General features: G+C 36.4%; 1 protein-coding gene across 3 annotated transcripts in view; it reads right to left on the bottom strand.

Annotated features, from left to right (window-relative positions):
- Positions 1-1388: 1388 nt before the first annotated feature.
- Positions 1389-27540, bottom strand: part of LOC139120225 (stress-induced-phosphoprotein 1-like) — a 35282-nt gene continuing 9130 nt past the window's right edge. Inside the window, exons 1-17 of one of the 3 annotated variants that reach the window (XM_070684435.1) lie at positions 18803-18980; positions 16717-16843; positions 15835-15975; positions 15238-15269; positions 14844-15002; positions 14269-14447; positions 12620-12803; positions 10245-10290; positions 9607-9697; positions 9258-9308; positions 8529-8619; positions 8019-8123; positions 7405-7577; positions 6692-6781; positions 6341-6443; positions 5538-5710; positions 1389-4944 (exon numbers count right to left, since the gene is read on the bottom strand). In XM_070684435.1, the coding sequence (XP_070540536.1) occupies positions 4776-4944; positions 5538-5710; positions 6341-6443; positions 6692-6781; positions 7405-7577; positions 8019-8123; positions 8529-8619; positions 9258-9308; positions 9607-9697; positions 10245-10290; positions 12620-12803; positions 14269-14447; positions 14844-15002; positions 15238-15269; positions 15835-15975; positions 16717-16843; positions 18803-18922 (2034 nt within the window). In that variant the 5' untranslated portion in view covers positions 18923-18980 and the 3' untranslated portion in view covers positions 1389-4775. Of the gene's footprint in view, positions 4945-5537; positions 5711-6340; positions 6444-6691; positions 6782-7404; positions 7578-8018; positions 8124-8528; positions 8620-9257; positions 9309-9606; positions 9698-10244; positions 10291-12619; positions 12804-14268; positions 14448-14843; positions 15003-15237; positions 15270-15834; positions 15976-16716; positions 16844-18802; positions 18981-27540 lie in introns of those variants that run through there. The other 2 variants (XM_070684436.1, XM_070684434.1) reach the window with 2 other exon arrangements.

The raw sequence follows: 27540 nt of genomic DNA, 5'->3' as shown, positions 1-27540 counted from the left end.
GCTTATGTGATACCACTTCACACTTATTCGCGCCCTCTCTCTGACAAAGTGTGGATCAGTGGAATGAGTTTGCCTACAAAAAGATTTCAAATGTACACTTTATTTTGAGTTTAGTTCAGACTTGGTCCAAGTCTCTGAATAAATACTAATTTAGTGAATGCGATGGGTTTTTCCCCTGACTGCGATGTAGTCGAGTTATTTACGTAATTCCTGGAGAAACTGGCATTTCACATAAAAAGTGACATTAATGCGTTAAGACTTGCTGAAATGACTTTATTCAACACAATCACCGACTTGAACTAAGACTGGATTTAGTTGTTTGCACTCCCCTTTTCACTGGCACTGCTGCTGAGTAAGATTGAAGACACGGTGAATATGCTCGTCGGAGACAGAAATTCGGACTCAAATTTTTAAAATACTTATTTGGTACACCGCTTGTGGGGAGGGGTAACAAGAATTTTTACCTTGTCAATTTCGTGAAAATCGAAAATTTAGCAAGGACAGCGACCATTTTGAGTTTCAGATGTCCGGTAATCATCGGGTGCCAAATTTGCACTGTGACCGGAATTTTTTTTTATTTTGAAAGAGAATGGTTGAAAGATTCATTTTTTTGAGGAAATTTTGAGCAAACGTCAAAGTGTTTCAATTTTGTGGCGCGTAGTGCCTTAAATTTAATTAGAGTAGAATACATTTACATGGCCGAAAGTTCCACCCAACAGCGGCAAGCGAGAACTGAGCAGTTGCAGTTCACACTGCCGAAAGAATCTTGCTGAACGAGCGCTAAGGGGCGCTGTTCAAAACCCAGCACAGATTGTCTTCGTCCTGGCTTCTGCAACTTCACAGGAAATGCTGGCAATTCAAATGTAGAGAATCTTCACATGAAAAATGCGTCACTAGAGATTTCCCAAGTAGGGATATGAAATTACTTGTAATTTATTCGAAGTGGACGAGCAGACAGTGCAAACTCCTACAGAAAATAATGTGAAATATGATTTTTGTTTGCTGGCAGTGTAGATTTTGGAACGAAATTAGTCAGTCGGAAACGCTTTGGTTCATATTTTCAAGCGTCCAATAGCCTGTTTTCACCTAACCGCTGGCAGAGATCAACATAGGAAAGTTCATTGCTTTTATGGCTCACTGCAGGATCAATGGAAAATTTCACTGACAGGCGCCAGTCCCTGTTAGCAAAAGACATCCCCTCGATAAAGCTGATCAGAGCATGCTTTGGACTACGGAAGACATTTTTGCAAGCTCATCTGTAGAATATGCAAGAACAAAGCACCATCTTGATATAATTGCACTACATGCTAGAGTCAGTTCTATCTTGTACACAACAATGTACTGACACGGAAGACTGGGAAACATGAAGAACACTCACAAAGACACAATTTACAACTGCATCAACACTTTTTTTTTATTATTCCGTAACAGGTCAGTGTTTTTGCTTCATAGATAATTATTTCTAACAATATATGGAGTTGAAGCTTCCAAATGGACTCGGGACTCAAAAGCTTTTTTGAGTAACAACGCAAATCAATCATGTGTCTTTTGCATTCTTAGTTACTTTTCCTGCCTCTGTGATTTGGTACATACAATGGTCCCCCCCCCAATTATTTGAGATGAAACCCTCCCCCCAGAAAACATTAAGAGTAACAAACAAAAACAATAAGTCTGGGAGAGAAATACATCAACAAACATATCTACATGAAGAGGTTACGCTGTTTTAACAGTCTGTCTTTCTCAAGTTTTGGGAAACCAAAGCAAACTCATTATATCAGATAATGGCTGAAGCAAGAACTTCACGCACCAGCTTTACAGTGAAGGCATTACAGGCTTTACAGCTTTGAATTAACAAGCACGGCTCCCAAATATGAGAAGCTGGTATTCCATGATAAATGTGATGCTAAAAAGTGCAATTCCAACTGTGTGTGTGTGTGTCTCCATATCAATACATACACCAAACACAAAACACTTTGTTTGATTAGCATTTAGCGAAAATGAGAAAACAGCGAACGGAAAGATATGCTCATGGTTTGGAAGAGAAATTCTGATGAAGTGCTTTCTGCAAATCTTTACCCACATAGTGTGGTCGTTCTTGAGAGAAACACACTTTTTTCCTCTATATGTACCGTTGTGGGACATTCTCTCACGTCACTGGGTTCTCTACTGACCTCTCATCATTTCATATGAAATGTATCACACACAGAATGGTGTCAATTTCAACCATGAGGATATCAAGGCAAGTATTAACAAACTAAAATAAAGCAACATCTTCTGTTCATGTTGATCCCACTTCCTTGTTGTACTTATTGAGAAGAACGCAAGTTTCTTGGTCTAGACAGAACTGGCTTCATCAGACTGAACAAGGGGATTGGTCAGTTCCATCACATGATTTCAAACAACCAATCACATTGCTTTTGCTAATGATATGCAGCCTGAAGACAAATAACACTCAATTTCAGACTTAACAAACTTAGGCAAGAGACCGTTGCGCAGCAAACAGACCGTAAAAATGCAACACATGAGCGATAAAGAATGCTGCAATATTTTTTAAAAAGTTCAGCAAAACTTGGGAAAGAAAACAAGTTGTACACTGGCTTTTAAATCTTACACATGCAGTAAACTCTAAAGGGTACACTGTTGATATGGTATGCTATTTTGTCTATGTGTGTATCATAGTATTTATCTCATTTGGGCTCTTGCAAGTCTCGTTTGTATTTTATGGATTTTAAATTCTTGAAAGATAACTTGATGAATTGGGTCTTCAAATTCTAGTGATCAACATCATCTGTTTGATACTTTCAACACTGGTGTTACCATCGCATAGTTTTTGTCGTTGTCATATCTCTGATGGCAATTACCCTCAATGCTTGTTCAGTGGCCTCGATTTCGATTCAACAAATCCTAAGACAGTAGATTGCTAGGTGTCATGCATGAAAATCATTCTCAAGATCTGATATATCACCAAACTTTGCTCAAAATATGTTTAGATACAGATAGTACCATACCTTGGGGGGTTTCATGTCAAATCTAAGCAAGCAAATCTGAGTGAAAGAAGTCGGAAAATAAATTATGGTGACAGTGATATTTTTTGAGAGAGAGTGTGTTCCTTTGATGGAGGAAAAATCTTGGGTAATGCGGTAACTGGCCTCAAAGACAAATATGTGAATACCCACAAACAAAATCCCTGTAAATTTCAGTTTAATACTTTTAATGACTTTTTGGTATGGCTGGGGAAGTTTTCCATCGGTATCAAATACACATATACAATGGATGCAACAATATGCGACAGAATGTGTATGCGTACACAGAGTCTAAAGTAAAATGTTCCGTACAAAAAAAAATGTCTTGAGTATCTATTATGGCTTTGCACAGCAATACGGTTTTTTCAGCGTTCTTCATCCAAAACCGTGGACCAAAGAAGGAAGTGGAATTCAATTGCCATGAATTAAAGAGTGTCCACGTAAGAATTTCTTTGACAAACCCGAATTTATCCTAGAATGGACCCCCTTAATTTTTGGTAATTTGACACATTCCCTTGCTGGGTCCAATGTTCTGAATGTTTTACCTGCCATCCAAGCTGTGAAGTACATTTTACATCTCTGGCAGCATTATCAAAAGATCTGGGCAGAGAGAGAGACAGTACTCAATCATTCCAAATGGAAATGTCACACCAGCCTTGTTTTCTCACTTATTGCAAGTTAATCGTAACCTTTTACCACAATGGTTTAGCCCTGAACTATTGTTTTCAATGGTGAACGTGGACCTGAGTACAGAGAAATGGGGATGGAAAGGTTAACAAGACTTGTGAATTCACCAGTCCACTTGTGAGACTGGTTGGTGAATACCAGAGGATGTGTATAAAGGAGAAAGAACCAAGGACTGCTGAGTCTTCCTTCAGAAGCACTGTGTTTGGCTTGATGGACAGTCTGGCAAAATGCTCAACTGACATGGATTTGCTCAAGCCTGATCTTTTATGTAGTCTCTGTGCCGTCATTATGGCTTACTTTCATGTTTCTGGGGGGGCACAAAAACCCTGACAGACATGTTGCTGCTGAGTTGAAAAGAACTACAGCGAGGGCAGGAATACCAAAATATGCCTTTCTGCACACAGCAAATACCGTCAGTACGACTGCCTGGTCAATAAAAACAAAAACACATGCATTAAACTAATCATACTTCCACGTACCTCCACATACAGACTCAACGTTGTGGTATGTCCATGATTTTGACAACCACCAAAGGCGATGGAAAATCTAACACCATGTTTGGCCACGGCAGGTTCAGTGACTGGAACCCCTCTCAATGGAATGATATACATGGATGCGTAAAATCAATGGGAAAACTGCCAATAAAGCCACACTTCCACATTTTCAAGATCGAAGGATTTGTATTTTTTTCTTATTTCAGATATCATTTTGAAAATCATCACAGACTGAATTATGTTATGTATGTTTAGCAAATCATTGAAGCACTTTTTTTCTGAGCAATGTAAAAACCGCACCACAGCTGAATTTGAAATATACGGGGACAAAGTGTGTACTAATGATATACAAAGACACATTCCTCTTTTAGCAATGTACAGAATCACTATTGAAATCATTGAATGTGATGGCTTGCATGATCAAGAATAAAAACACAGCTGTTGAGTTTCCTTTTAAAGGTTATCCACAACATATCTGACTTGACTTTTTTTTTGAAAGCAATTTCTCATGTCCCAAGCTTTGCGAAAAAAAAAAAATGTCTCTTTTTCCCCCTCCGGGAAAAAAACCCCCTCATTCTGGTTTTGTGTATGGAATTGATTTATGCCATGGTTTTCGGTCCAATCCTTTGCTTTCCGGTAGGTGTTTGTAATGGCATTTGTCTCCAAAAGCGCAGCCGGTTGTCCTCCAGAAGTAGCACTCATCTCCGTTGACAGGACCAGACAATTTTTCTTTGGACTCTCTGCCAAAGTTTACATGCGAAATAAAAAGAGACATTGCAATGTTAGCAAATGCTAAAGACTCTCTTATGTCCCGGAAAGAGGTTTGTGTTATATGAATGTGACATAGAACACACATTTACAAAGTAACAGAATTTTAAACATCAACATTCTCACATCTGTGTTTGTCTTACATTCTCTTTGTCCTGTCTTTATTCTCTACGCTGGCTGCACAAAACACACGACTTGACTGTCACACGCATTCATCCCATTCATGATATCTCGTCAAGAGTTCAGTTGACAGAATGGATGATATTGGATGAGGAGAGCAAGGGAGGTATGGGAGGAAGAGAAAGAGAGGATAGGCAGTGGGGGGGGGGGAGCAAGCTAGAGAGAGAGAGAGACAGAGAGAGAGAGACAGAGAGAGAGAGACAGAGAGAGAGGGCAGAACGATAGAATAATAGAGTAATGCTGATGACAGAAATGCACGGGAGGTATACAGGGGAAAAAAAAAATTCTTGGAAGATTGGAGACCGTGAGAAAAAGACGCTAATGTGATTTGCAAACAATATGGCACACACTTAGAAGTTCTGATAAGTAGGAAGTGATGACTTACGCTTCAGTGTACTTAGAAAGTTTTGCATTTCCAGAGGATGAAACGGCCACGCTGTTACCGGTAGTACTAGTAGCTGGCTGATTTTTTTTAATGACTGTGACACGTGGCTGACCATTTACAATAGGGTTATCTGGAAACTTGATTAGAAGCCTTTGACCTTCCAGTTCATAGCCCTGTGAAAGATCAAGGATGACACGTTAACTTTTTATTTCCCAGTCAATACTGACATTTGATGTAATATTTTTGTTTTTTTTGTGACGTCAACTGGATCTGTAACCTAGTAATTCATGTTTGAGGGGTTAAATTGGACTTCATGAAAAACAATACAAAACAGTTAAAGGCGTTCGTCCTATAGGTGTGGAGTTGGAAGTGACTGCATATTTGCTAACAAACACATCTGCAGTTGTTCATCGATGTTTTGGGCACAGTTAGAAAGCAAGATTTCAATCCTGGACTTTCAGTCACTGAACACTTGACAGTTTAGTTTACGGCAATCAGTCATCCTTATGAATCGTCCTCACTTTCATTACAATATCAGACTTTTACATTATCACATCTTTCAGAGCAACTAACTACAGAGCAGGCTGCAAAACCTGTCACTTGAGGGCGCTATTCGGAAGGTTGCCTTGACAAGTACTTCACTTGTGGCTGTGGAGAACCATTTCAGTTCATAGCATAGTCAGACACACAAACGAGGGCATTAAAAATAGACTGTTTTAATGCTCATCTGCTGTTGCCTAGACTTCATACAGACATAGAGTTTTCAGAAGTTTCCCTAAATCCATGTGAATATCGAGACTTACCTGGAGGGTCTCCATTGCTTTACTTGCAGAATCTTTTCTTTTGAAATTAACAAAAACGCAAAATTTGTCCGGTAACATCCGTACACTTTGTAAAGGCCCACATCTGGAAAAGACAAGTTCAAAAACACAATCTTCATCACTGAACGACTCTTTTAAACGTAATTCGTAATCTTAAACCTGTTCCTGATCTTTTACTTGAAAGAAAATCTGATGATATTCATTGCCTTGTGTGTAAGAGCAATATTGTTAAATCATAGAATACGGCATAGATTTTACACAAAGGTACTCATATCCAAAGGTTTACTGGGGTTGAAATACATAAGAAACTATTCAGGGTACAGGAGTACTCACTTTGAAAAAATATCACGTATATCTTTTTCTGTAACTTTTGGTAAAACATTTCCTATCCATATGGACGTGAGCCCTTCTGGATTTTTAACACTGAAAGAAAGGAAAAAATTCACATTATTCCATAAAAGTCATGTTTACAGATTTGCATTTGTCATGGCTGAAACTGAGAGCGCCGCCAGTGTCCATCAGAGCTTTCTAATTATGGACACTTCAGTTTTGAGTATTTCAGTATGATTGTCATTGAATTCTGTCAAACATGATGCATTTCTGTTGGTGTGTAAGATATTGTTTATTTCATGTTTGGATGGGAAATTTCATGAACAGTTGAAAGGTCCAGTAGCTGAAACTTTAGCGGTTATTATTCCTTACTATTAATTTTAATGACAGTCACAGTTTCTTATTCTGCTCCCTAAAGCATGTCGCAATACGGCATGTTGAGCTTGTCAACTCAGCTTGTAAATGTGTGCACTGCATTGTTATTGTTGACAAGTGAATTCTGGTATACAAGCAACATTCTAATTACTTTTCTCATCATAAAAAAGACCCCTACGTGTTGATATAATTGATAAATCATATACATAAGTGAGCTTAATTTTCTTGACATAATTCTCAAACGGACCAAATCCCAGACAGGTGATCCGGGTGTCAAAATGTCCAGTCTTTAAATCTGGGAAAGCGAGGGCTGGTAAAGACTCTGATTTGTGTTAACTTACTCTGTTTTGCTTGCTTGGATAGTTTTTGTTATATGATCCTCTTCATCAGAGATATATATTTCGTCAGATAAATTTTCCTGTACAGCACCTGCTAACAAGGACTCTAATGCTGCTTGCACCGTGCCATGCTGTCTAATGGCCACCTCGCTTTGAGCCCGTGAAAAACCCATTTCCTACAAGACACAAACAAGATTGTGCATAATCCAATCGGTTCTCACAGTATATACTCCTCTAGACTATTTACATGTGAAGTATGGCAACATTTGCAGTATGTGACACTTTCTAGATTGTGATCAGCTGCATGGCTCGACAACTGACCAGGTCCGAAGGTACATGAAAGATGTACAGTATACCTGACGTAAAATTAACCCCTAAACTGCTGTAATTTTTCCCACCAAAATTTTAATGTAATATTTTTACCAATTTCTGTGAACTTTTCTGTAATTTTTTTCATAACTTTGGACCACATGGATATCACATTTCATCAGCTACCGTTTTTTATCAACATTTTGGCAAAAATCAGAAAAAAACTGACTGTTGTATATTTTATAAAGGTGACAAAAATAGACTTTGGTGCTCAAACGGTTAATATGCATAAACCTCACTGAGCTTACCATTAACTGATGTGTTCGACATCTGAGTAACTCTTGCATAGCGTCTTCACAATTACGGTCTAATTTTAATACCTGTTCAAAGGCTCCTTCAGCTTCAGCATATAACTGGAACAAACAAACAACAAACAAACATGACTAATTCACCTTTGACCTACCCTACACACCAATGTATATAGCTGTCAGAAAAAGACAGGTGCAGGAATGTGAAGTGTTAAAGACAAGTTCACATAGTTTCTTACTGACAATTTTAGAAAAAAAATTTTTTTCGCTTTTTCGTACAACCAAAGTCTCCTCAAGCCATTAAGACAAGGCAGTGCTTGCCTGGAGGGCAGATTCATGTAATAAACAAAAAAAAATGTAGGGTGAAAGGTTGAAGTAATTTGGATCATCTGAGATAGCATAAAGATTCTTTTCATTTACACCCCAGGCCGAGAACTATTTGAACAACCTGAATACAACAGGTTCTTTCTGATTACTGCAGTAATATTTTCTAGACAGTGTTACGCTTACCTTAAGGCCGGCTAGAGCTCTTCCTTTTCTAAAATAACCTTTAGGCCACTCTTTTGCAAGAGAAATGGCTCTATCAGCATCTTTTAGGGCTCTGTGGGTTTGAAATGCGTAAGCTAGTATTACATTTCTGAAAGTAACACTTTGCTACTGTTGACGTAGTCACTGTTGTTTTTATAGGATCTAGCACTGACTACAGTCATCATAATGTTGACTATGGTAAATAAATTCATAAATTTCATTTCCTTTGTAAAGTTTAGCAGTATGAACTGTCATAAAACTATTTCAGTTTTGACTGATGTACCAGGCACTATCATGCTCTCTTGCCAACCGGAGTGCATTATAATAAAAAACAAATTGTGGACGCTTTTAACCTTATGACCTTTCTGATGACTACTGTCTGCTGCCTATATGCAAATTTATTCTTATCCAGAGCAGCAGAAATCCAAAGCAGACTATTTCCTCTTTCACAGCTGAGCAGTCAAGAAGTGCGACGTTCTGAAAATGCTTTCTCTGGCAGTGACATTCCAATACGCTAGTTACATGACAAGACCAGAACTCTGACATGGTTCTGAAGATAAAAGATCTATACATTTCAAATGAAGGCTAGGTTTCTCCACATGCTGGGATTCTCTCCTTCCCTGGAAGAGGGCTGGGAGGGGCTGGAGAGGAGGGCTTTCTAGTCATCAAACACAAATTTAAAGCAATGAGTGTCAAGAATGGTTCACTTACTTGTCATATTGACCAAGGCGATCGAAACAAAATGAACGATTGCCAAAAAACCTGAAAAAAAAAGAAAGAAATATTTTGCGTGAATCCCTAGAAAAAAGTTATGCAGTTGACAGGCTAGAACCATTAATTGTCAGTCTAAGTTTCTTGACCAAAACACCACAGTGTTTCACTTCTCCTTTTATGTTTAGAGAATTTGAAAGTTACTGTCAAGCTTTCACTGTAGGTTTCAGAAGGCAAATTCTTTAGTTAAAGAGATTTCAACTGGAAAAGATAGATGGAAGTATACTTGTTTATTACATGAAATGTTACGTCTACTCATTCTGTTCTTCATTAGTTGGGCATTACTGACCTGAAATCCCTTGGATCCAGTTTTATAGCCTGTGTAAATAAATCTATTGCTGCTGTATAGTGGCCTAAGTTGGCCATTTCATTTCCACGTACTGTAAGAGAGACAAAATTTTGAGTGTTGAAATGCATGACGGAACACAGTACCAATGAACTAGACACAAAAGCATCCATCCTTCTGGTGTGTTGATGATCTGAGGAGCTGGCACTGAACATTCCTCTCTCTTTTTAGATTTTGATATTGAACACGACTTTGTTTGAGCATTCATCAAATCTGATAGAGAGACGTCTCAAAATGGTTGAGGAAACAGCAAAGCATTCTTATAGAACTTTGCTTTTTGAAAGTTTAGAACACTTTTACTTTTTCTAGTGGATTCTGTTTTTAAAAAAATAATTTACCACTGGCCTAGTTTTATAGGATTGTTATGCAACTACAAAATCGAGTAGTCTGGACTCAACTCAGTCGAGTTTTTAAAAGTCTGAACAGAAATACTAACTAAAAATGAATCAATTAGACTTGATGCTGGCCCTAAGAGACTCAAGAAATAGTCTTACAAATGGATTAGCTGTTTTGACGTCGTTAAAGTACAAAGTGGCCATTACACAGTGTCTTGCGATCTCTTTCTACTGTTACAAACATACCTGCTATTTGCCTACTTCTCAAAACTACTGGATCTAAATCTTCAACCTGCGAAGAGAAATAAATTAAACGACAGACGTCACAAATAAAGTTGACAGATGGTAAATTTAGCAATTGAATACAATCACAACTAAAAATAGGCAGATACTACAGCGTCCAATTTAATAATAGCAAAAAGACAACTGTCCCCTGGGACGGACATTAAAGCTCTGGAATTTCACCCTGAAGACACGAAGGAGTGAAAAGTGGCATCTACATGTAACAATACAATTTTGAACATTTCACCCTTATATTGCCAAGTTCAAATGTCATCAAATTGGATAAAACCGATGAGGCATAACAGATCCCATGTTGTATTTGAACAACAACTTGAATATTTGAAGCTTTGTCCACGAATACTTATATACTGTAAATGTGATATTTACTGACCAAACTTACTCTAATATATCTGAAAATATATATAGATCTGACTCAATACGGCTATTTTACTGATTCTGCATATGGGGGAAGTGATACTGTCTGGCAGGATTAGAGTTATAGCCTATATACTGCCTCAATATATACAGACACAAACGTCCTATGAGAATTCTGTGTATGCACAGTATCTGCATGTGGAATTTTATGTACTTTTCCATCCTTTTTCGTTACATTTTTTTCATCTCCAGTTCATAATGCCACGGTTCTGGTCATTACTATTATTTCTATCTTACAAGCCACACAATGGAATTCACACCAATAAATGATGATGATTCTCATATGAACATTTTTAAAAATCTGTAAACAAACCCTTCATTTTTCTGAGGGCAAAATACTGGACGTGACTGCTTACTGATAGATCATGCTATTGAAATCATATCGTGAGGCAACATTATCTGAGGGTAATAGTTCCTATTCCTATAGAATGATGCCCTTACATTTATGCACTACTACTACCACCGCTACTACCATAGGGAAAAACTCAGAGCGCATAAACCCTTTAAGGGTCTGGTCATTCAAACTCTGCATAAAAGTTATCACAACCCTAAGATCACTGTTGCACTCACTGCGGTCACATGTGTGCATACACTGTCATTATCTGGTCCAGTCAGTACAAATCACAATATTTATGCATGTCATATGGCAATCAAACCATGTAAAAACCACCTAAACTTGGCTGCGATCAATGAACCTGGCATGAAAAAGACTGAATACTCCAAATTTGAAAATTAGCCCTTTTCCTGCCAGACAGTATCACTTTCCCATCAGCCAACTCAGTGAAAGGTGGTATTGAGCCAAAACCATACATATTTCCACCCATTTGGCTTGGTCAGTTCCAACAGCTTTAGTCCAAAAAACTTGCAGGGGCCTTCAAATGTTCAAATTTTGGTAAAACGCAACAAATGGGACATATTGTGCTTCACTAGTTTTAACGAACTTGACCTGATGGTGAAATGTGAACTTGGCAGGAAAAGGGGTTAATTGTGATTGTTAAAGAGTACACTACTGAACGTAACTATGCATGTATTATGACAGAGAACTTTTTTCATCAGTGGGACTGTTTAGACATGTGGGCAAATTACAAGTATGTAATAACTTTTGCTGTCCTCAACAAATGCAAGAGCTATCACTCCAGTCATAATGACTTGCACAGAACATCAATGGAAGGTTCTGAACAAAGACACATTCCAAAATGCCTTGGCTCCAAAATTGTAATTTTTGACTTATTTGACCCCGCAGCAGCAAACATGTGATATGTTTTGGAATGCCACTTATTCAGTTTTCTTTTTCTTAATCTTCAAAATATCATCGAATCTTACTCTCACTGGTGCTCAGTGACATAATTTTAGCAATATGGCTGTATCAGAGCTGACATATCCAATACCGACCTAGAAGTCACATAAAAACTTACTGCAAATTCAAAATTTAACTGCCATTTTAAGAGCCCCCTTCAAGCAGAACTACTGTGTGTCTAAAACAACGAACTTTATAGCAGTGTTGATCAGTGATTATAAAAGGGTCAGTTTATATTATTCATGACATAACTTTGAAGCTATTTTTCTGAGTATGCATATCATGCCCATTTTTCATGTGAAGCAGCACAATTAGAAGTTACTTGTATATTCTGGGATATTATTTGTATTTAAAATTCAGCCATACATGACTTGTACAGGTGCAGTATCTAACAGACACAAATCTCTCACATGACATAACATTAGCTTTGAAATACAATCATGTCAAAAGTTGCAATTGCTGGGCCTTTAAACTGTCTCTCAATGTGATCTATGCCTTCCTTAACCTAGCGTGTCGCTGATGATCAAAGTGATACAGTCACTACAGTGTATAGGGTACAGTAGAGGAAACGGATCTCAAAATCAACAAACACATTTTGTTATCTTACTGAGTCTTTTTCTTCCTGATTCTTCAGTTGCTCTTTATTCACTTTCTCTTTCTTGGGTTGTTTTTCTTTGTTAGCCTGCTGGGCAATCACTTTTTTGCTGGCGTTGGCAGCTGCCTTGGCTACAAAAGCACTGTTAGGGTCCAACTCGCCTTCATCGGAATCAAGTTTTGAGTCTAGTGTTGACCTATAGCAGTGGAAAGAAAAAAGGTGATGTTTGTAATACATACAAGAATGTACCATAGTGCATAGATGTAAGTGCAATGCATCAAAAAGGATATATCACAATAGGAGGTTTATTCATATTTTGGTACATTTCACACAAAATTTGAGTGTAATTATGTTTCAGATTGGAAACAGGCACATACAGTTTGAGTATTTATTACGTACGATTAAAGTAAATTTAAAATACAAGTAGAATACATATTGCATAAAATTGGAGTAAATTTTATATACAATTATAGTACATTTGAAATACAAGAGTGCAATTGGAGTAAATTTTATATACAATTATAGTACATTTGAAATACCAGAGTACAATTGGAGTAAATTTTATATACAATTAAAGTACATTTGAAATACAAGTGGAATATATATTGAACAAAATTAGAGAAAATTTTACATACAATTATACATTTTACACAATTTCATACAATTTTTATAATTTTAACTACAATTTTTTTTTCCAATCTTTTTGAGGGTGGGAATTTAGCCAAGCGGTTTGAACTGTGATGTCTTTGCTAGGTGACTGAGTGCTATATGTTGTGAGTTTGAATCCCATCGAGAATTTACTGAATTTATAGTACATTTGAAATACAAATGGAGTACACATTGAATATAACTGGAGTACAGTTTACACACAGGTGGACTACATCAATACACAATGAGCACACACCAATGTACACTTGGATACCATTTTATATATGATGTGTTCAAAAATGTTTTATAAGTGATGATAATAAGCCATGGTCAGTTTTACACAAAATGCTAATCCTCATAAACCATGCTGCATCAACACTTGGCTGTCAGTGTTGTACTTTCATAATAGGTACGGACATTTACAACACAAAGAGTATAAACGTGTAAATTTTGTATGAATTCAGTTATTTTTCAATTTTCCTATGAGACTTGAAGTCACAACCTACAGAGCTTTTCCTAATCTTGTAAAGGAGTCGGCATGAACTGAATATCATGTCAAAACTTTCCCTTGTCGCTTCATTTATAAGGAAGTCCTAAGATCTTCATCATTGGTGAATTATCAAGCTAAGAGGGCACATTTTAATGTGACACATCTCCTACTCAACTATTCATCTAACTTAATGTTGTCAAATAACTTTCAATCAACTGACCTGCATCAATTCCTTTTTCTGTGTAATTTCAATGTCAACAAAAACTATTGAAAATTAATGTAATTATTATTCTGATAGAATATGCTAAAAATATTCACATCAGAGTAAATCATCATGATAAAGGTGAATGAGAATTTTGTTCATGAAAATGCTGCCCCTAAAGGAACTATCTTCCTGTGCAGCTTGACAAATTACCTAACTGGATGTTCTTTACGCTGACATCAAAAGACAGAAATTTGCACATTTATGTCAGATAAGTCCCCCAGTTATAAATAAGTCAAATTCAGTCTCCCTCGTACTCACCAATCTTTTTGTGATTTCTTATCTGTGTTATTACTGGAAACGGACTGCTTTTTGCTACCGTCTTTACTGCCGGTCTTGGAAGACTTGGAGTTGGTTGCAGCTGCGCTTGATTTTTTAGAATTGCTTTCTTCTTCCTCACTGTCGCTCTCATCTGAGTCGCTGTCACTACCGTCACTGTCCTAGGTGATGTTTATGATGGGTATAGAACAACAGATGGCGAGTTGTCATGACGACATCAATGAGCAAAGCAAAAAGGGAATGTGCATTTTCTCAGTTTCTTGTTGACAATACTGCCTTACGACGACATTTCCACTTTGCTTTTCACTTTCTTGTCCTTTTAATTTATTCTGTCTTTTTCTTTCTCGTTGTCGTTTCTTTTTCACTCGCCTGTGGTGAATTTTCCACTTGGCTCAGATTTCTAGTCTAATTGTTGGATATATAATGAAGAAATCCGACGATACCCTAGTCAATTAGTACTGGTGTATATAACAGTACATGCCTGAGTGAACTCTTACAAAAGCACAGAGAAAATCATACATTCAGAATATTATTAAAATATGATACATAATCCTTACCTTGGCAACATTTCCACTTTGTTTTTCATTTTCTTGTCCTTTTAATTTATTCTGTCTTTTTCTTTCTCTTTGTCTTTTCTTTTTCGCTCGCCTTTTTTCCCTAAGCCTATTAAGTTTTTCCTCTTCTTGTATAAGTTTATCAGCGTTCTGTTTCGCCTCCTGCAGTTAGACCAGCAACAATGTAAGAATATTTCAGATTTTGCTCTGATAAAATACTTATTTCTTATATATAGGGAGCGAGTTCATCATAAAGGTTTGTACAATGCTAGGATATAACTACTCACGGAAAAAAAAATGCCCGCTTACACAATAGCAGTATGTCATCAAACCCTTGTATTCTCAAATAAAAGACATTAATATTCTTTAGAGTAAAAAACATGGCTAGATCACATACCTCTTCTGTAAGTTTTTTGCGATACACACCATCTGAAATCAAATGATATGGAAAATATTTCATTACATACATACTGATATGAGTATTTCACGGGTGAGAACAGTACAAATATATTTTCTCTCTACTGTTCCTGATGGCTACTGATTGGTAGATTATTTTCTCAAGGTGAAGATGATGTCGAGTGAGTGACAAGGCAGATACTTGATATTGAATAATTTTTTTTTGACACCACCCTTTTTGAAAGACTGAATTCATAAGCAGGAAAAAAAGGCCTAAATAAGGGTCTAAAAACATCTGCTGGGACTAAGGCAACAGATTTTTAGATGCAAAAAGGGGTGATGCTGGAAAAATTTGGTGGTGATTATACCTGAAAGAACAGGACGACTGAATTCACAACTTACCGGCTCCCATTTTGAAACAGAGATGTATGTACATGTCTGATTGATAGCATATTTTGTTTAATTGGTGAACTTTTCGTAAAAATAGTCATTTTTATCACAAAACCTCCTCCCACCTACGTAGCTGAGGAAAACCGATTTGTGAGTGTTCAGTGACAAGATAAATTTTGTGGGCTGCTGGAAAAGCTAAATCTATTACCTGAGCCTTGCTGTCTTGCTCTCCTTTGGTTCAGTCTATATTTAAGGTTGTTTGGAAAAGATTTAAAAATATCGTCTTCATCACTAGCATCTTCTGATGACGAGCCACTGCCGTACATGCCATGGCCACCGTTGTAAGACTCTACAGTCAAAGAGAAAACGCTTATGTAAACACCTGAAATATGCTGATTGTCAACCTGAAATATGCTGATTGCCAACAATTCTTCCTTCCTTCACGCCGAAAAGCATAATCTAACAGTGATTTTTGATTCCATGCCATAAAATTTGGTAAATTTTAAAAAATATATATTACAACTCCCAAATTTGACTTTTTAATACATTTGTTAGGAATAACTAGGGTAGTTACTGATAATCTTATGTTCACCTTGAGAATTCTTTTTTATTGACAGTGGTAATTTCTTAACAATGATCGATGATCAGATGGGAGTGATTTTCTTACTTTACAATCAAGATCAAAGATCTTTTTCCAGGACATGGATTTTTGGTAATGGCTGTCAGGTATCTCTAATGCCGACAATCAGGATGTACAAAATTGCCTGTTGCCTGACAACAAAGTACTCATACACTGAATATGATACGATAATATGATGCTTACAGGAGAAATTTAAATCTGATATGATAACAGTAATTTCTCAGTGCATATTTAGCTTTCAAGTATTGTAAACTTTCTTTCGACAGCAATAAAATATTAGTAATACAAAGGGAAAAAAAAGAAAATGATATTATTTGCACTGCAATGATCAATATGTATACCTAGATTTTCATATCCAATCTTGTTACACCAGACTGGGTCATGACAGACACTCATTTTCTTCAGAAGATACCAAATTTTAGAATTTGGTAATTTTTTTTTTGCACTTACCAAACCTAGCAGCAAAGAAAATTCTTGCAAACAGCTCAAACATGTCATCAAGGCTCATGTAGTTTATGTCTACTGTTTCATCTCCACTGGTCAAACGTTTGTAAGCCGCGGAAACTTCTTGAAATTTCTGTTTGAGGAAAACAAGAAATCTAAGTTAAGTAGAAGGGATGGTTCAAACAAGCAGGGCTTTTTCCAAGCACAGGAACACAGAGATACGTGTACTTTAATGAGATAAGTATTCCAAGATGTCAAGAAGTAAAGATTAATTAAACTACTTCAGAAAAAATGCTTGCGTCATAAACAGATTTTACATAGTCCAGACACATTGTACCCTTCCACCTGACATTTGTAACACGCAATTTGTTCAGTACATACACTCATACATGTATCAGCACTGCTGTGAATGGCATTCAGCGATTGTCGCGATGGGGAAATTACATCTGAACAAACTTTACAACATATCAGAAGTTGCATTTCATTCAATAAGGTGTTACTATTTAATTACAACACACAGAAGGACCAGTGACACCGGCAATGACAGAATACATTGTATGTACACATCTACAGTACATAACAAAATGTACAACTGAATACAAATCCACGTATTGTACATGAAGTATTACTGTAACATACAATACAGCAGGAAGGAATATACACTACACTGTACACAGTATGTCTACAGTATATGTATTGAAGGTACAAAAATATAGAGAAACATCTGCACACGACAAGCAATTTATAGCAATTACGCCGGCCTTAAAGTTAACAAAAGCATATTTGGCCAAGATCTCATTTCCTTGTCTCATTGTATCATGGCACAATGTGGAAAAAATGATGGGGAAAAAACATTATGTCCCTCATTCCACATTTAATTGTGATCAATTGTATTGAAGGTCAGCTCAATTAAAGCCAATTCACAAATGTTTGTTTTTTCTTCATACACACTAACAAGAATACTGTGAAAATGAAAATTTTTTACCAAAGTACCTGATTATCCTACTGTTCACAAAAATAGGATTAGTTTGATAGAGAGTAGGTTCTGACGTTTAAATTGACAAGGTGACAAGGAACACACATCTGTATGATCAATTTGCATTTGGGTTGCTGTCAAGTACTTTTCAACAACTCCTTCTCTCAAATTATAATGACTAACATTATCAGAATTTGTCACTTCTGGCAAGTAGTTACGACTGACAAAGGACTTTGCCGGCTAACAGGAATACACTACTTGGAAATTTCACACTTTTCTTTTTCACACCTTTGTTTTTAACATGTGCAAAGCCGAAAGACTGTCAAACAGTTTGCTTCCACAATACAAACTTGGGTTTTAACTTACAGCACATGTATTCACTGTATGACTGAAATGCTGAAAGTGAATTTTTGTAGGCTTCTACTATTGTATTAAATATTTCCCACATGGATAAGAGCAACAAATGGGAGACGGTCTTTATATAATTTGATATTTCATGCACACTGTTACCTTAATTTGCTGATAACTAGAACGCATTTAGTTTACATAAATTATATTTGCTTAATTTATTATGATCTTCCTCAACAGCACAAAGGCCCCCACAATTTTGGAGCAGATGGGGAAGTTCCCCCTCTGTGAGAGAAACCTGGAAAAAACACTTCATGGACATCAAAACATTCAAATATCAATACAAATAATGTATTGTATTGTATCGTACAAACTGATTGATTTCAACCTCATTTTTATATTAATTAGACTTCTGTAAATTCTCAATAACAATGCCCTTTGAAGCTCTCTGTCGAAGACAATATCACATTATTGCTACAATACATGTGCAGCATATATCGATAATCTGTGCCCTCTGGTTTTTTCCAATCTGTTACTGTGACTAGTATTAAATTCACATATTTCAGTTTAAAATATTCATTTGGTATAAATTTTGTGATGCTCTATAATCTAATATGCATGTTGTACACATGACAGCACCATGGCAGAAATTGAAATTAATGCATGTAGCCATGATCATGTGAGAGACAGAATGTTGACGTAGTCAATATTTCATTTCAAAATTCAATGTTTAGACTGAGCTTTATGATAATATGCACGTATACTTGCATATTCACGCACACTTGTAACGACTGCTTTACGTAACCAAGCGACACTCTCCGGTGTGTCTGGTTTATCACAGAAGGTCAAGGGATGAATCCCTGGGAGCATTGAACATGCACTGCCCATCCATCAAAGTTTGCAAGCACAGACGTGGGTGTGGTGTACCCCAGCCTCCAGCCTGGGTGTGGTGTACCCCAGCCTCCAGCCTGGGTGTGGTGTACCCCAGCCTCCAGCACTAGCTTGATGACACAGACCACAGACTTCCCTGGGGCAATTCTCCAACAGTCCAAGACAACTTTTTCCCTAAAAGCAAGTCCATCCACTGGGCTGCCATCCACTTCCAAACATGTTCACCCAGCACAGAGCTCCCATTCACCATGTACTGCCCATTACATTTGAAAACAAACACTCCCGGTCTGCTATGTTAACCTCTCAGTACCAGCCTGTTACACTGTACGGGATGAATTTCATCCACTGAGTGTTACGTAAGTAAACACTGACAGAGGCTTTATTTATAGTCATAATAATAGCTGTCCTGTTCTCAGTGAATGTAGTAATTTTGTTTTGTTATCTAATACTAATACATGCAGTCTCCTATTTTATTTAACAATACATTTTAGCATATCAACCTTTTTTAACTCTTTGTTGTGGCTAAATCCACAAGACATCTGAAAATTTAACACAGCTTACACCCTTTTCCCAAATATTTTAAGAACAAACATCAATTTTGTGGGCTGCTATGCTATCCATAACCAAGCAGGCTGGGCTCATCATACATGTGCATCTATCTACTGTCATACATTGTATTACCGTATACAAGAGCAAAAAGATTTAACTTCTGATTGATCTGGGTTTCCTCTGGGTTTTAAAAAATCTTGGTAAATTTATGAATCCTAGTTTTAAATTATTAGTGAATTTGATAAAATATTAGTAAATGCTATTCCGGTGGTTTACCAGTCTTTGGGCTGTGTCAATGAGCTTCTCCAAGACGGTGCAAAGACTGGATGTGCTACTACTGGACATACCAATACATGTAGATTTTGAGCCAATAATTCTCCTTTGTTTCAGTGAACACCACACTGCAAATGCCTTCTTGAAGTCAAATTTATCAATATTCCTCAGAGATGGTGCCTCTATTGCAATTGTCATAATGGAACTAACTGTGCTAACTTTCAGCCTAGCCCTGGATTTTGTTTTTATTCTGTTGTACCTGGAAAAGCCCCTTTCACAAGCAGCAGTGTTTGTTGGCAATATCAGACCAATTTTGACTAATGTACACAGGTTTGGATATATTTCATCAACTTTCTGATCCAAAAGTATGCCCCATGCATCTTGAAATGAAACCCCCTTGTAATTTTCACACAGAATTTCTTTGACAATACTCCACTCATATTTTAGTCTTTCAGAATTCACAATTGGGTCACTATGCTCACCCTTTAGCAGGGTTCTCCCCAGAGTTCCAAGAGTACTGGACGGCTCATTAATATTCATGAAAAACTGTAACATTTTATATGCTTGTATGTTTACTTTCTTAGGGCTTGATGTACAAATAATAACAGCCATTTCCACTGTGCCTGCAAGGTATTTTTTCATTTTAAATGAACAATACAGACAGAAAAAAATCTTTAAGTAGTGATAAAGGAATGTTTTGAAGCTTCTGAAAAACAATGTACCATCTTGTCATCATTACATGCTTTATCATCCCTAACTACTTTGAAGTTTGGATTATCATTGCACTATACCAGTATCCTATGTTTTTTTCAAATTACCTAGGTGGTCTTGTTAATGCACATGTGCAAACTCTGTAGAGTTTAAACCAACAACTCAAGGGGTTGACTAATCGGCTATGGTTTTGAAAGTTGAGTTTCTCGATGTCAAATTCGCTTCAATCGCTTCTTGATAGTCATTGTAGATTGGGAAAATTCACAAACAGAGAGGCTTGTTGCCACGGACAAGCAAGTTTTGGCCTATTGACCTGAAAAATAAGTGAGTGTTCATTGATAATTCAAAGACTGAATCCGTTGACACCAAAGTTTGCTCGTGACTTTCATTGCAGGCAATCTTTAGGTTAGCTTTCCACAATGCCATACAGCCACTCTGAACTGAACGTTGAACATTGAACAGTTGAAGAGTACGTTTTACTAAAAGTCTCATTTTTTGTGCTGATTTTTGCCACCGTACTTTCTTTTTATGGTGTTATAAACGTTCATGATACAAAGCAAAAACCTTCAGTTTGTCCCCTTCTTTCGATCGTACAGAGATTGTGTGACAGGAAAACCTTGTCTAGTTCATCGGGCAATGATCTGTAGCTTTGTGAACGTACGCTCAACCAGCTAAAATAGCTTTATACAACACTTCAAACGGATTTATTACCTTTTTATTTACATGACAATCCGACTAGAGAAAAAGTCGTATCTTTACTGTACTTTCAACGGAGAATCCTAACATTATATTTACGAGTACAGGGGAGAAGATATAGGTGGCATTTGGGATGGTACAAAGTTAAAGACGTATGCTTGTCCCAGCCAAAAAACGTGGCTGTGGGTTGACAGCGGAAGGAGCATGTCTCAGATGATATGATTGCTTGATAATGTGAATAGTCCACATTCACGACCAGTCAAAATATTCGTTATAAAGACTCTTATTTTGAATGACGTCATTCTCATATGTACATGTAGGCGGTCTCAATCGCCTCCTTCGAGAACATCGCTGTACATTATGGTGCTATGCCCCATATGTCCTAAGCCTGTATTTTTTCTCGTAAAAATACGAATGCGGTGTGAAAATATTTCGTAAACGGCAGATTTTTTTCTCAATCTACTAATTTGCGAGCGCAGCGGAAGCCCAGTTGATCTCTTCACAAAATTTCTTTAATATTTCTTTCTGAATAACACCGTAAACACTATAGTACATGTACATGTATGTGATTGTTAGGCAGCATGATAATTTGTCAGTTTTACTCAATCCAAACTTACCCTTAAATATTATATATATATATATATATATATATATATATATATATATATATATATATATATATATATATATATATATATATATATATATATATAATTTAATATAAAGTATGGATGTACCCCCCGTATGTTACTTAAATAGAAAAGTTTTGAACCTAGGTTTGTGTTGCATAGATGTGTCATGTGATTAATAAATGAAAGAATAAATGAATAAATGTCATTACATACATACATTAACAGAAACTACAGAAACATTTAATAAAATTAAGTATTTCAATGTTAGTATCTTGGCAAGTATATTCACTACAATTGAATTTAAAGGCCCATGAACTGCAACATTACAGGTACCTCCAATTTCCTCAGATATGCATTGCAATCTGCAAATTGAACGATAAAGTCATTAAGTGTGCCTCTACAATGTTTGCTTGTGGCAGAATAAGCACGAAATTGAACAGATTTTTGTTCATATTAAATTTCTTCACATTTTCAAAATCTTGCCATGTTATGTGAAAAATGTTGGTCAAAGCGGAGTGAATCCCTTTCTCAGTGGGTTGCACCATGTTGAATTTGTAAAGATTCAAATGTGTACAGCAAAAATTTTACGCTGTTATCATGTAGTCGTAACTAGTTGTATGGAGGCAGCCATATTTGGGTGAGGCTCCCATTCATCTTACTAAAACCTCCCCATGCAGTCCTATTCAGTGGATAATTATACTAAACATCTCTGAGTAAGAATATTTTTATGAACTAATTTTGATCTAAATATAGAATCCTGAAAATAATGCCAAAAGTTGCAGCTCTTGAGTGCCAAAGTCAATTTTTGTCACCTTTATAAAATAAAATGCAGACAAACTTTTCAGCTCCAAACATTTTTTCAGATTTTTTATTACAAGCGACCTAGCGGCCGATATAGCTCCGCTGTGTTTATGTAGAGAATAACTATTTTTGACACATGTTGATGAAGAAGGTGGAAATCTTTGATAGTTCAATGCAGTGGCCAGAAAAAGTGGCTAATATAGCTGCAAAAATACACAATTGAAGATTTCATCATACTTTGAATATATCACATAGGATCATCCCTAAGAACATGTCAACCAAAGCTATCTGATGAGTAGTTTTTTGAGAATAAAATTTTCTGACCAAAAATGGCAACAATTGCCCCCAAAAATAAAAATACCGTCAATGACGCTGTACCTTCTCTAATGTGTGGCCAGGTCAGGTAATTGGTTGTTGGCATGGAGTTGTTGGTAAATAGTTGATGATGTAGGGGCATGAGGTGGGATATGGACCCAAAGAACCCAAAAGATGATTAAATACATCAATCAAAAAAATTCTAAGCTACAGTATAAACTGCCTAAAGATAGTTCAATGTGGAAAAAAGTTAACAATTCAGAAATAAGAATTAACAGTCCAAATAGTAATGACGCACTTCCTTACTGACCTGAGTGCATGTGAAATACACAACCTGGCATCTGTAAATTAAATGTATACCAAGTGATCATTTCCAGTCACTTTTAACTGTTTTTAGTGGATTTTCCAAAGAGTCCTGTGGAAATGATGAAAAACACTTATCTGGTCTTGTGTTTGTATAACCTCATGGCTGATAATTGTCATAGTATTGAAAAAAAATTGAAAGTGAAGAAATTACTGTTTTTAATAGGCATATTTTCCTTGAAATACATGACCGTGTAAAGAATATATGCTAAAAGTGTTTAAGAGTAAATTTCTTTTCAAAAAATAATTTAATTTGTGACCAAAGGTTTTTATTCTTTGAGTTTACAAATTCACACATTGCAATTTGTTCAATCATCTTGTGCAGTGCAAAATTTATAAAATGACTGAAAAACAAAAAAAAATTGGCAGAATTACAGTCTTTGTGATGTAAAATTATGGGTTGACATCACGATAACTGTTAATCTGTTTGAAGTACTAATATACTATAATTTAAAAAAGAAAAATTCATGCAGAAACGGTTAAATATATTGTCAGCAATGTAGTGTTAATTTTGACTTTACATCAAAATATGCCTTTGCTGGATACCAAATATATAGGGCGAAATATCAGCCATGTTCAGCAAAATCCACACAACAGCATTGATCCTTTTCTAATTTGATTTGATTTGCTTATGTTATCCTTGTATGGCAGTCAGTACAATATGGAACTTGAACACAACACAGTGAATAAGTATGCTGTAAATGAATGGTGTGGCTGCATCCACATGCAGCAATAGGAGTGCCTTTGTCTCTCACCCCTCATTTCCAACCTGTCCCATCCCTGAAAAAATAGTTTGGTCTTATATTTATAATGTTAATAATTTCTGTATTTGTTAAAATGTGCGCATCTCAAAAACTTTTGATCATAAACATTTTCATTGTTTTTTATAGCTGACCAATCAGTTAACCTGTTTATTTTGAATATTTGCGCATTTTTCCTCAGTATTTGACATTTTCTGAATACCTTCTTATTCAGTTTGTCATTTTCTAAAAGTTTAAATGCTCCATTGTGTGGTCAAGCTTTCCACAAGCATCAAATGTGGTACTTCATATAGGAGGGTCTGCCTCTAGAGGGCGGGCATCATGAACACTCCTGTGTTTGTTGGTTAATTCCTCCACGTAAACTTCTGATTGTATACATGTACTGTAAACATTGAACATGGCCGACGTCCGATTTTCCTGTCTAAAACTTTCACTCATTTTCGTTCATATGACTCTGAAACTCCAGGAAACGATTGGGAAGAAAGGGTTATCTTGAAATATTGAGGTACTCGCCGATATTTTGCAAAATTAAATGAGAAAAAATGCAAGGAAAATGCCGACAGGCTTACACAATGACAGTTTTCAGACTCGGAGGCATATGATCATCTCTGCAGATTATACAACAGGCCCAGATCACGTGAGGCCATGAGGGGATATCCACGCAACTCAGTACCAAACACTAGCGCTCACAGAGTGAGCAAACAGAAAGTGAGTACCCCTAACGTCAGCTCAGTAGTCTGTAATAGATTGTAGTCAACTAAGAAACCTTGAAAAAGGCTTAACACTGTGGCTATGCCGCTAAGTCCCTTTTGATTTTTGTCACAGCTCAAAATCGTTCTCCCACACCTTAACCTGAGCCATGAACACCCCCACCAGTTTATGATATGACCCATCACAATGGCATGACGTCAACGGATCTTGACAGACGGAAGTCTTGACAGACGGAAGTTCTTGACAGCAGCATACTGGTTTTCAACTCTAATACCTTCTCTGTCTATAAATAGACACGAGAAGGTAAAAATTGCAGATTTCATCATAATTTCAAGTAGTTCATCTATAGAAAAATGTATACCAAATTTCAAAGCTGTTAGACAGGTACTTTTTGAGAAACATGTTTTGACCAAAAATGGCTAAAATTGCCCAAAAAATTCAAAATTGCAGATTTCATCATAATTTCAATAAATATCATTTAGTTCATCTATAGAAACCTGTATACCAAATTTCAAAGCTATCAGATGAGTACTTTTTGAGAAACACATTTTTTGACCAAAAATGGCAAAAATTGCCCAAAATTACAAAATTGCAGATTTCATCATAATTTCAATAAATATCATTAAGGTGATCTGTAGGAACTTGTATACAAAATTGCAAAGCTATCAGATGAGTAGTTTTGGAAATACACATTTTTTGACCAAAAATGGCAAAAATTGCCCCAAAAATACAAAATTACAGATTTCATAAGAAATTCAATATATTACTTAGTTCACCTATAGAAACCTGTATACTGAATTTCAAAACTATCAGACCAGTACTTTTTGAGAAACACATTTTTTGACCAAAAATGGCAAAAATTACCTTAAAATGCAAATTTGCATATTTCTGCACAATTTGAACAAATCTGAAATAGATCATCCCTAGGGACATATGTACCAAATATCAAAGCTATCTGACTGGTAGTTTTGAAGAAGAAGATTTTTAAAGATTTTTTTACCAAAAACAACAAAAATTGCCTTTAAAATACAAATCTGACTATAGTAACCCTAAGTAAACTGCACATCAAATTTCAGAGCAATCGGACACGCGGTTTCAGAGAAGAAGATTTTTTTACAAAAAACACCAAAAAATGCCGCAAAAATACAAATATGCAAATTTCACCACGATTTGAACAAACTGAAGTGAGGTCACCCCAAGTGAACTACATATAAAATTTCAAAGCAATTGGACTTGCGGTTTCAGAGGAGAAGGCAGTTGTTGACGGACGACAACGACGGACGACGACGGAAAATCAACCTATTTGATAAGCTCCGCGTCGCTGACAGCGGAGCTAAAAAACTGTAGCTTGTGAAAATTGCTATCCATTTGGTCCAACATAATCAAAAGAATTACAGAAAAATTCATAAAAATACTTATATACTGCACTAAAATTTTGCTAGGAAAAATTACAGCACTCAAAGGGTTAAGCTGTCTGTTCATTTCATTGAGTTTGAAAATTCTCAAAATGGTTAACCCTTTTCCGGCCAGACAGTATCACTTCTCTATCTGCCAAGTCATAAAAATTTTCATTTGCCCATAAAACCATGTTTTAATATAGTATCTGTTTTTAAGAGTCTTCAAATATTCAATTTATTTGTTAAAATGCAACAAATTGGACATGTCACCAGCTTTTACTTGACCTGATGGTGACATATGAACTTGGCACGATAACGGTTAAAGTACAATACCATTCAGTGGCTTACAAATAAACCTTTAAATTCATCAACCTGCTGGATGCACAAAAACTATGAGAACTGGATCAAAGCTTATGCCATAAGTAGTACCAATGACTATGATGTACATGTACTGTATGTATCATCAAGAATGGCATTTGTGTTGAGATAGTCAGTTGTCAGAAGCTATGCAGTTTCATTGAACATGAGTTAAACAGCTATCGTAATTGCCTGTCAAAATATTGAAAGTCAGCCGATGGGCAGGATAAAGGGATCTTCCATGGTAAACAGGTTTTGTGAGAATCTGCAGGATTATGACTACAATGTTAAGATGTCAGTTGTCAGAAGTTATACAATTTCATTGAACATGAGTTTAATCAGATATAGAAATTGCATGTCAAAATATTGAAAGTCAGCAGATGGGCAGGATAAAGGGATCTTCAACGATTAACAGGTTTTGTGAGTCTCTTTAAGATCACGACTACAATGTGGGATTCCCTATTGCTGACAGGACCTATGACATTACATGTACATGTAGCAGCGGTGCACAAGTGATCAGAGACCAATATGTCCTCCTACACGTAGGCCAGACAAAACATAATACATGTATGTAACTTTGAAGTCAACACAGAAGCAAATAGAATCTTGCAGATTGTTATTCCATATCACATAAAATACACTGGAGTTAAAGGCAGTCTGTGCCTCGAAAAAACTTTCTCTAAAACTTTTCTTGAACAAACTGTAAACCATTCTTTTTCAAAATCAGTCATAAAAATTGGGATTACCATGGAAATTTTGATAATGTGGAAATGAATTATCATGAATTTACCGTATTTAACTTCAAAATGGCTGCCATCCCTGTGTTAACTCTATGGTGGAACAGTAAAATTTTTGATTTTCACAAAATAAGACGGTGGAAACTTCACTTACTCTATGAGCTGCAAAATCAGCTTCCACAAGTGGTAGACCGAAAAAAGCACCATAAACAGTCTGAAAGTCTGAATATCTGTCCCTGAGATGCATTCTGCCTTAACCTGTTCACCCCCAATTCCCTGTGTACAGGTCCACAATTGCCATTGATAACAATG

The sequence above is a fragment of the Ptychodera flava genome, chromosome 20, assembly GCF_041260155.1.
Source record: "Ptychodera flava strain L36383 chromosome 20, AS_Pfla_20210202, whole genome shotgun sequence".
Lineage (NCBI taxonomy): Eukaryota > Metazoa > Hemichordata > Enteropneusta > Ptychoderidae > Ptychodera > Ptychodera flava.
The sequence above is the reverse complement of the archived record's forward strand: the minus strand, read 5'-3'. Positions and strand labels throughout refer to the sequence as shown.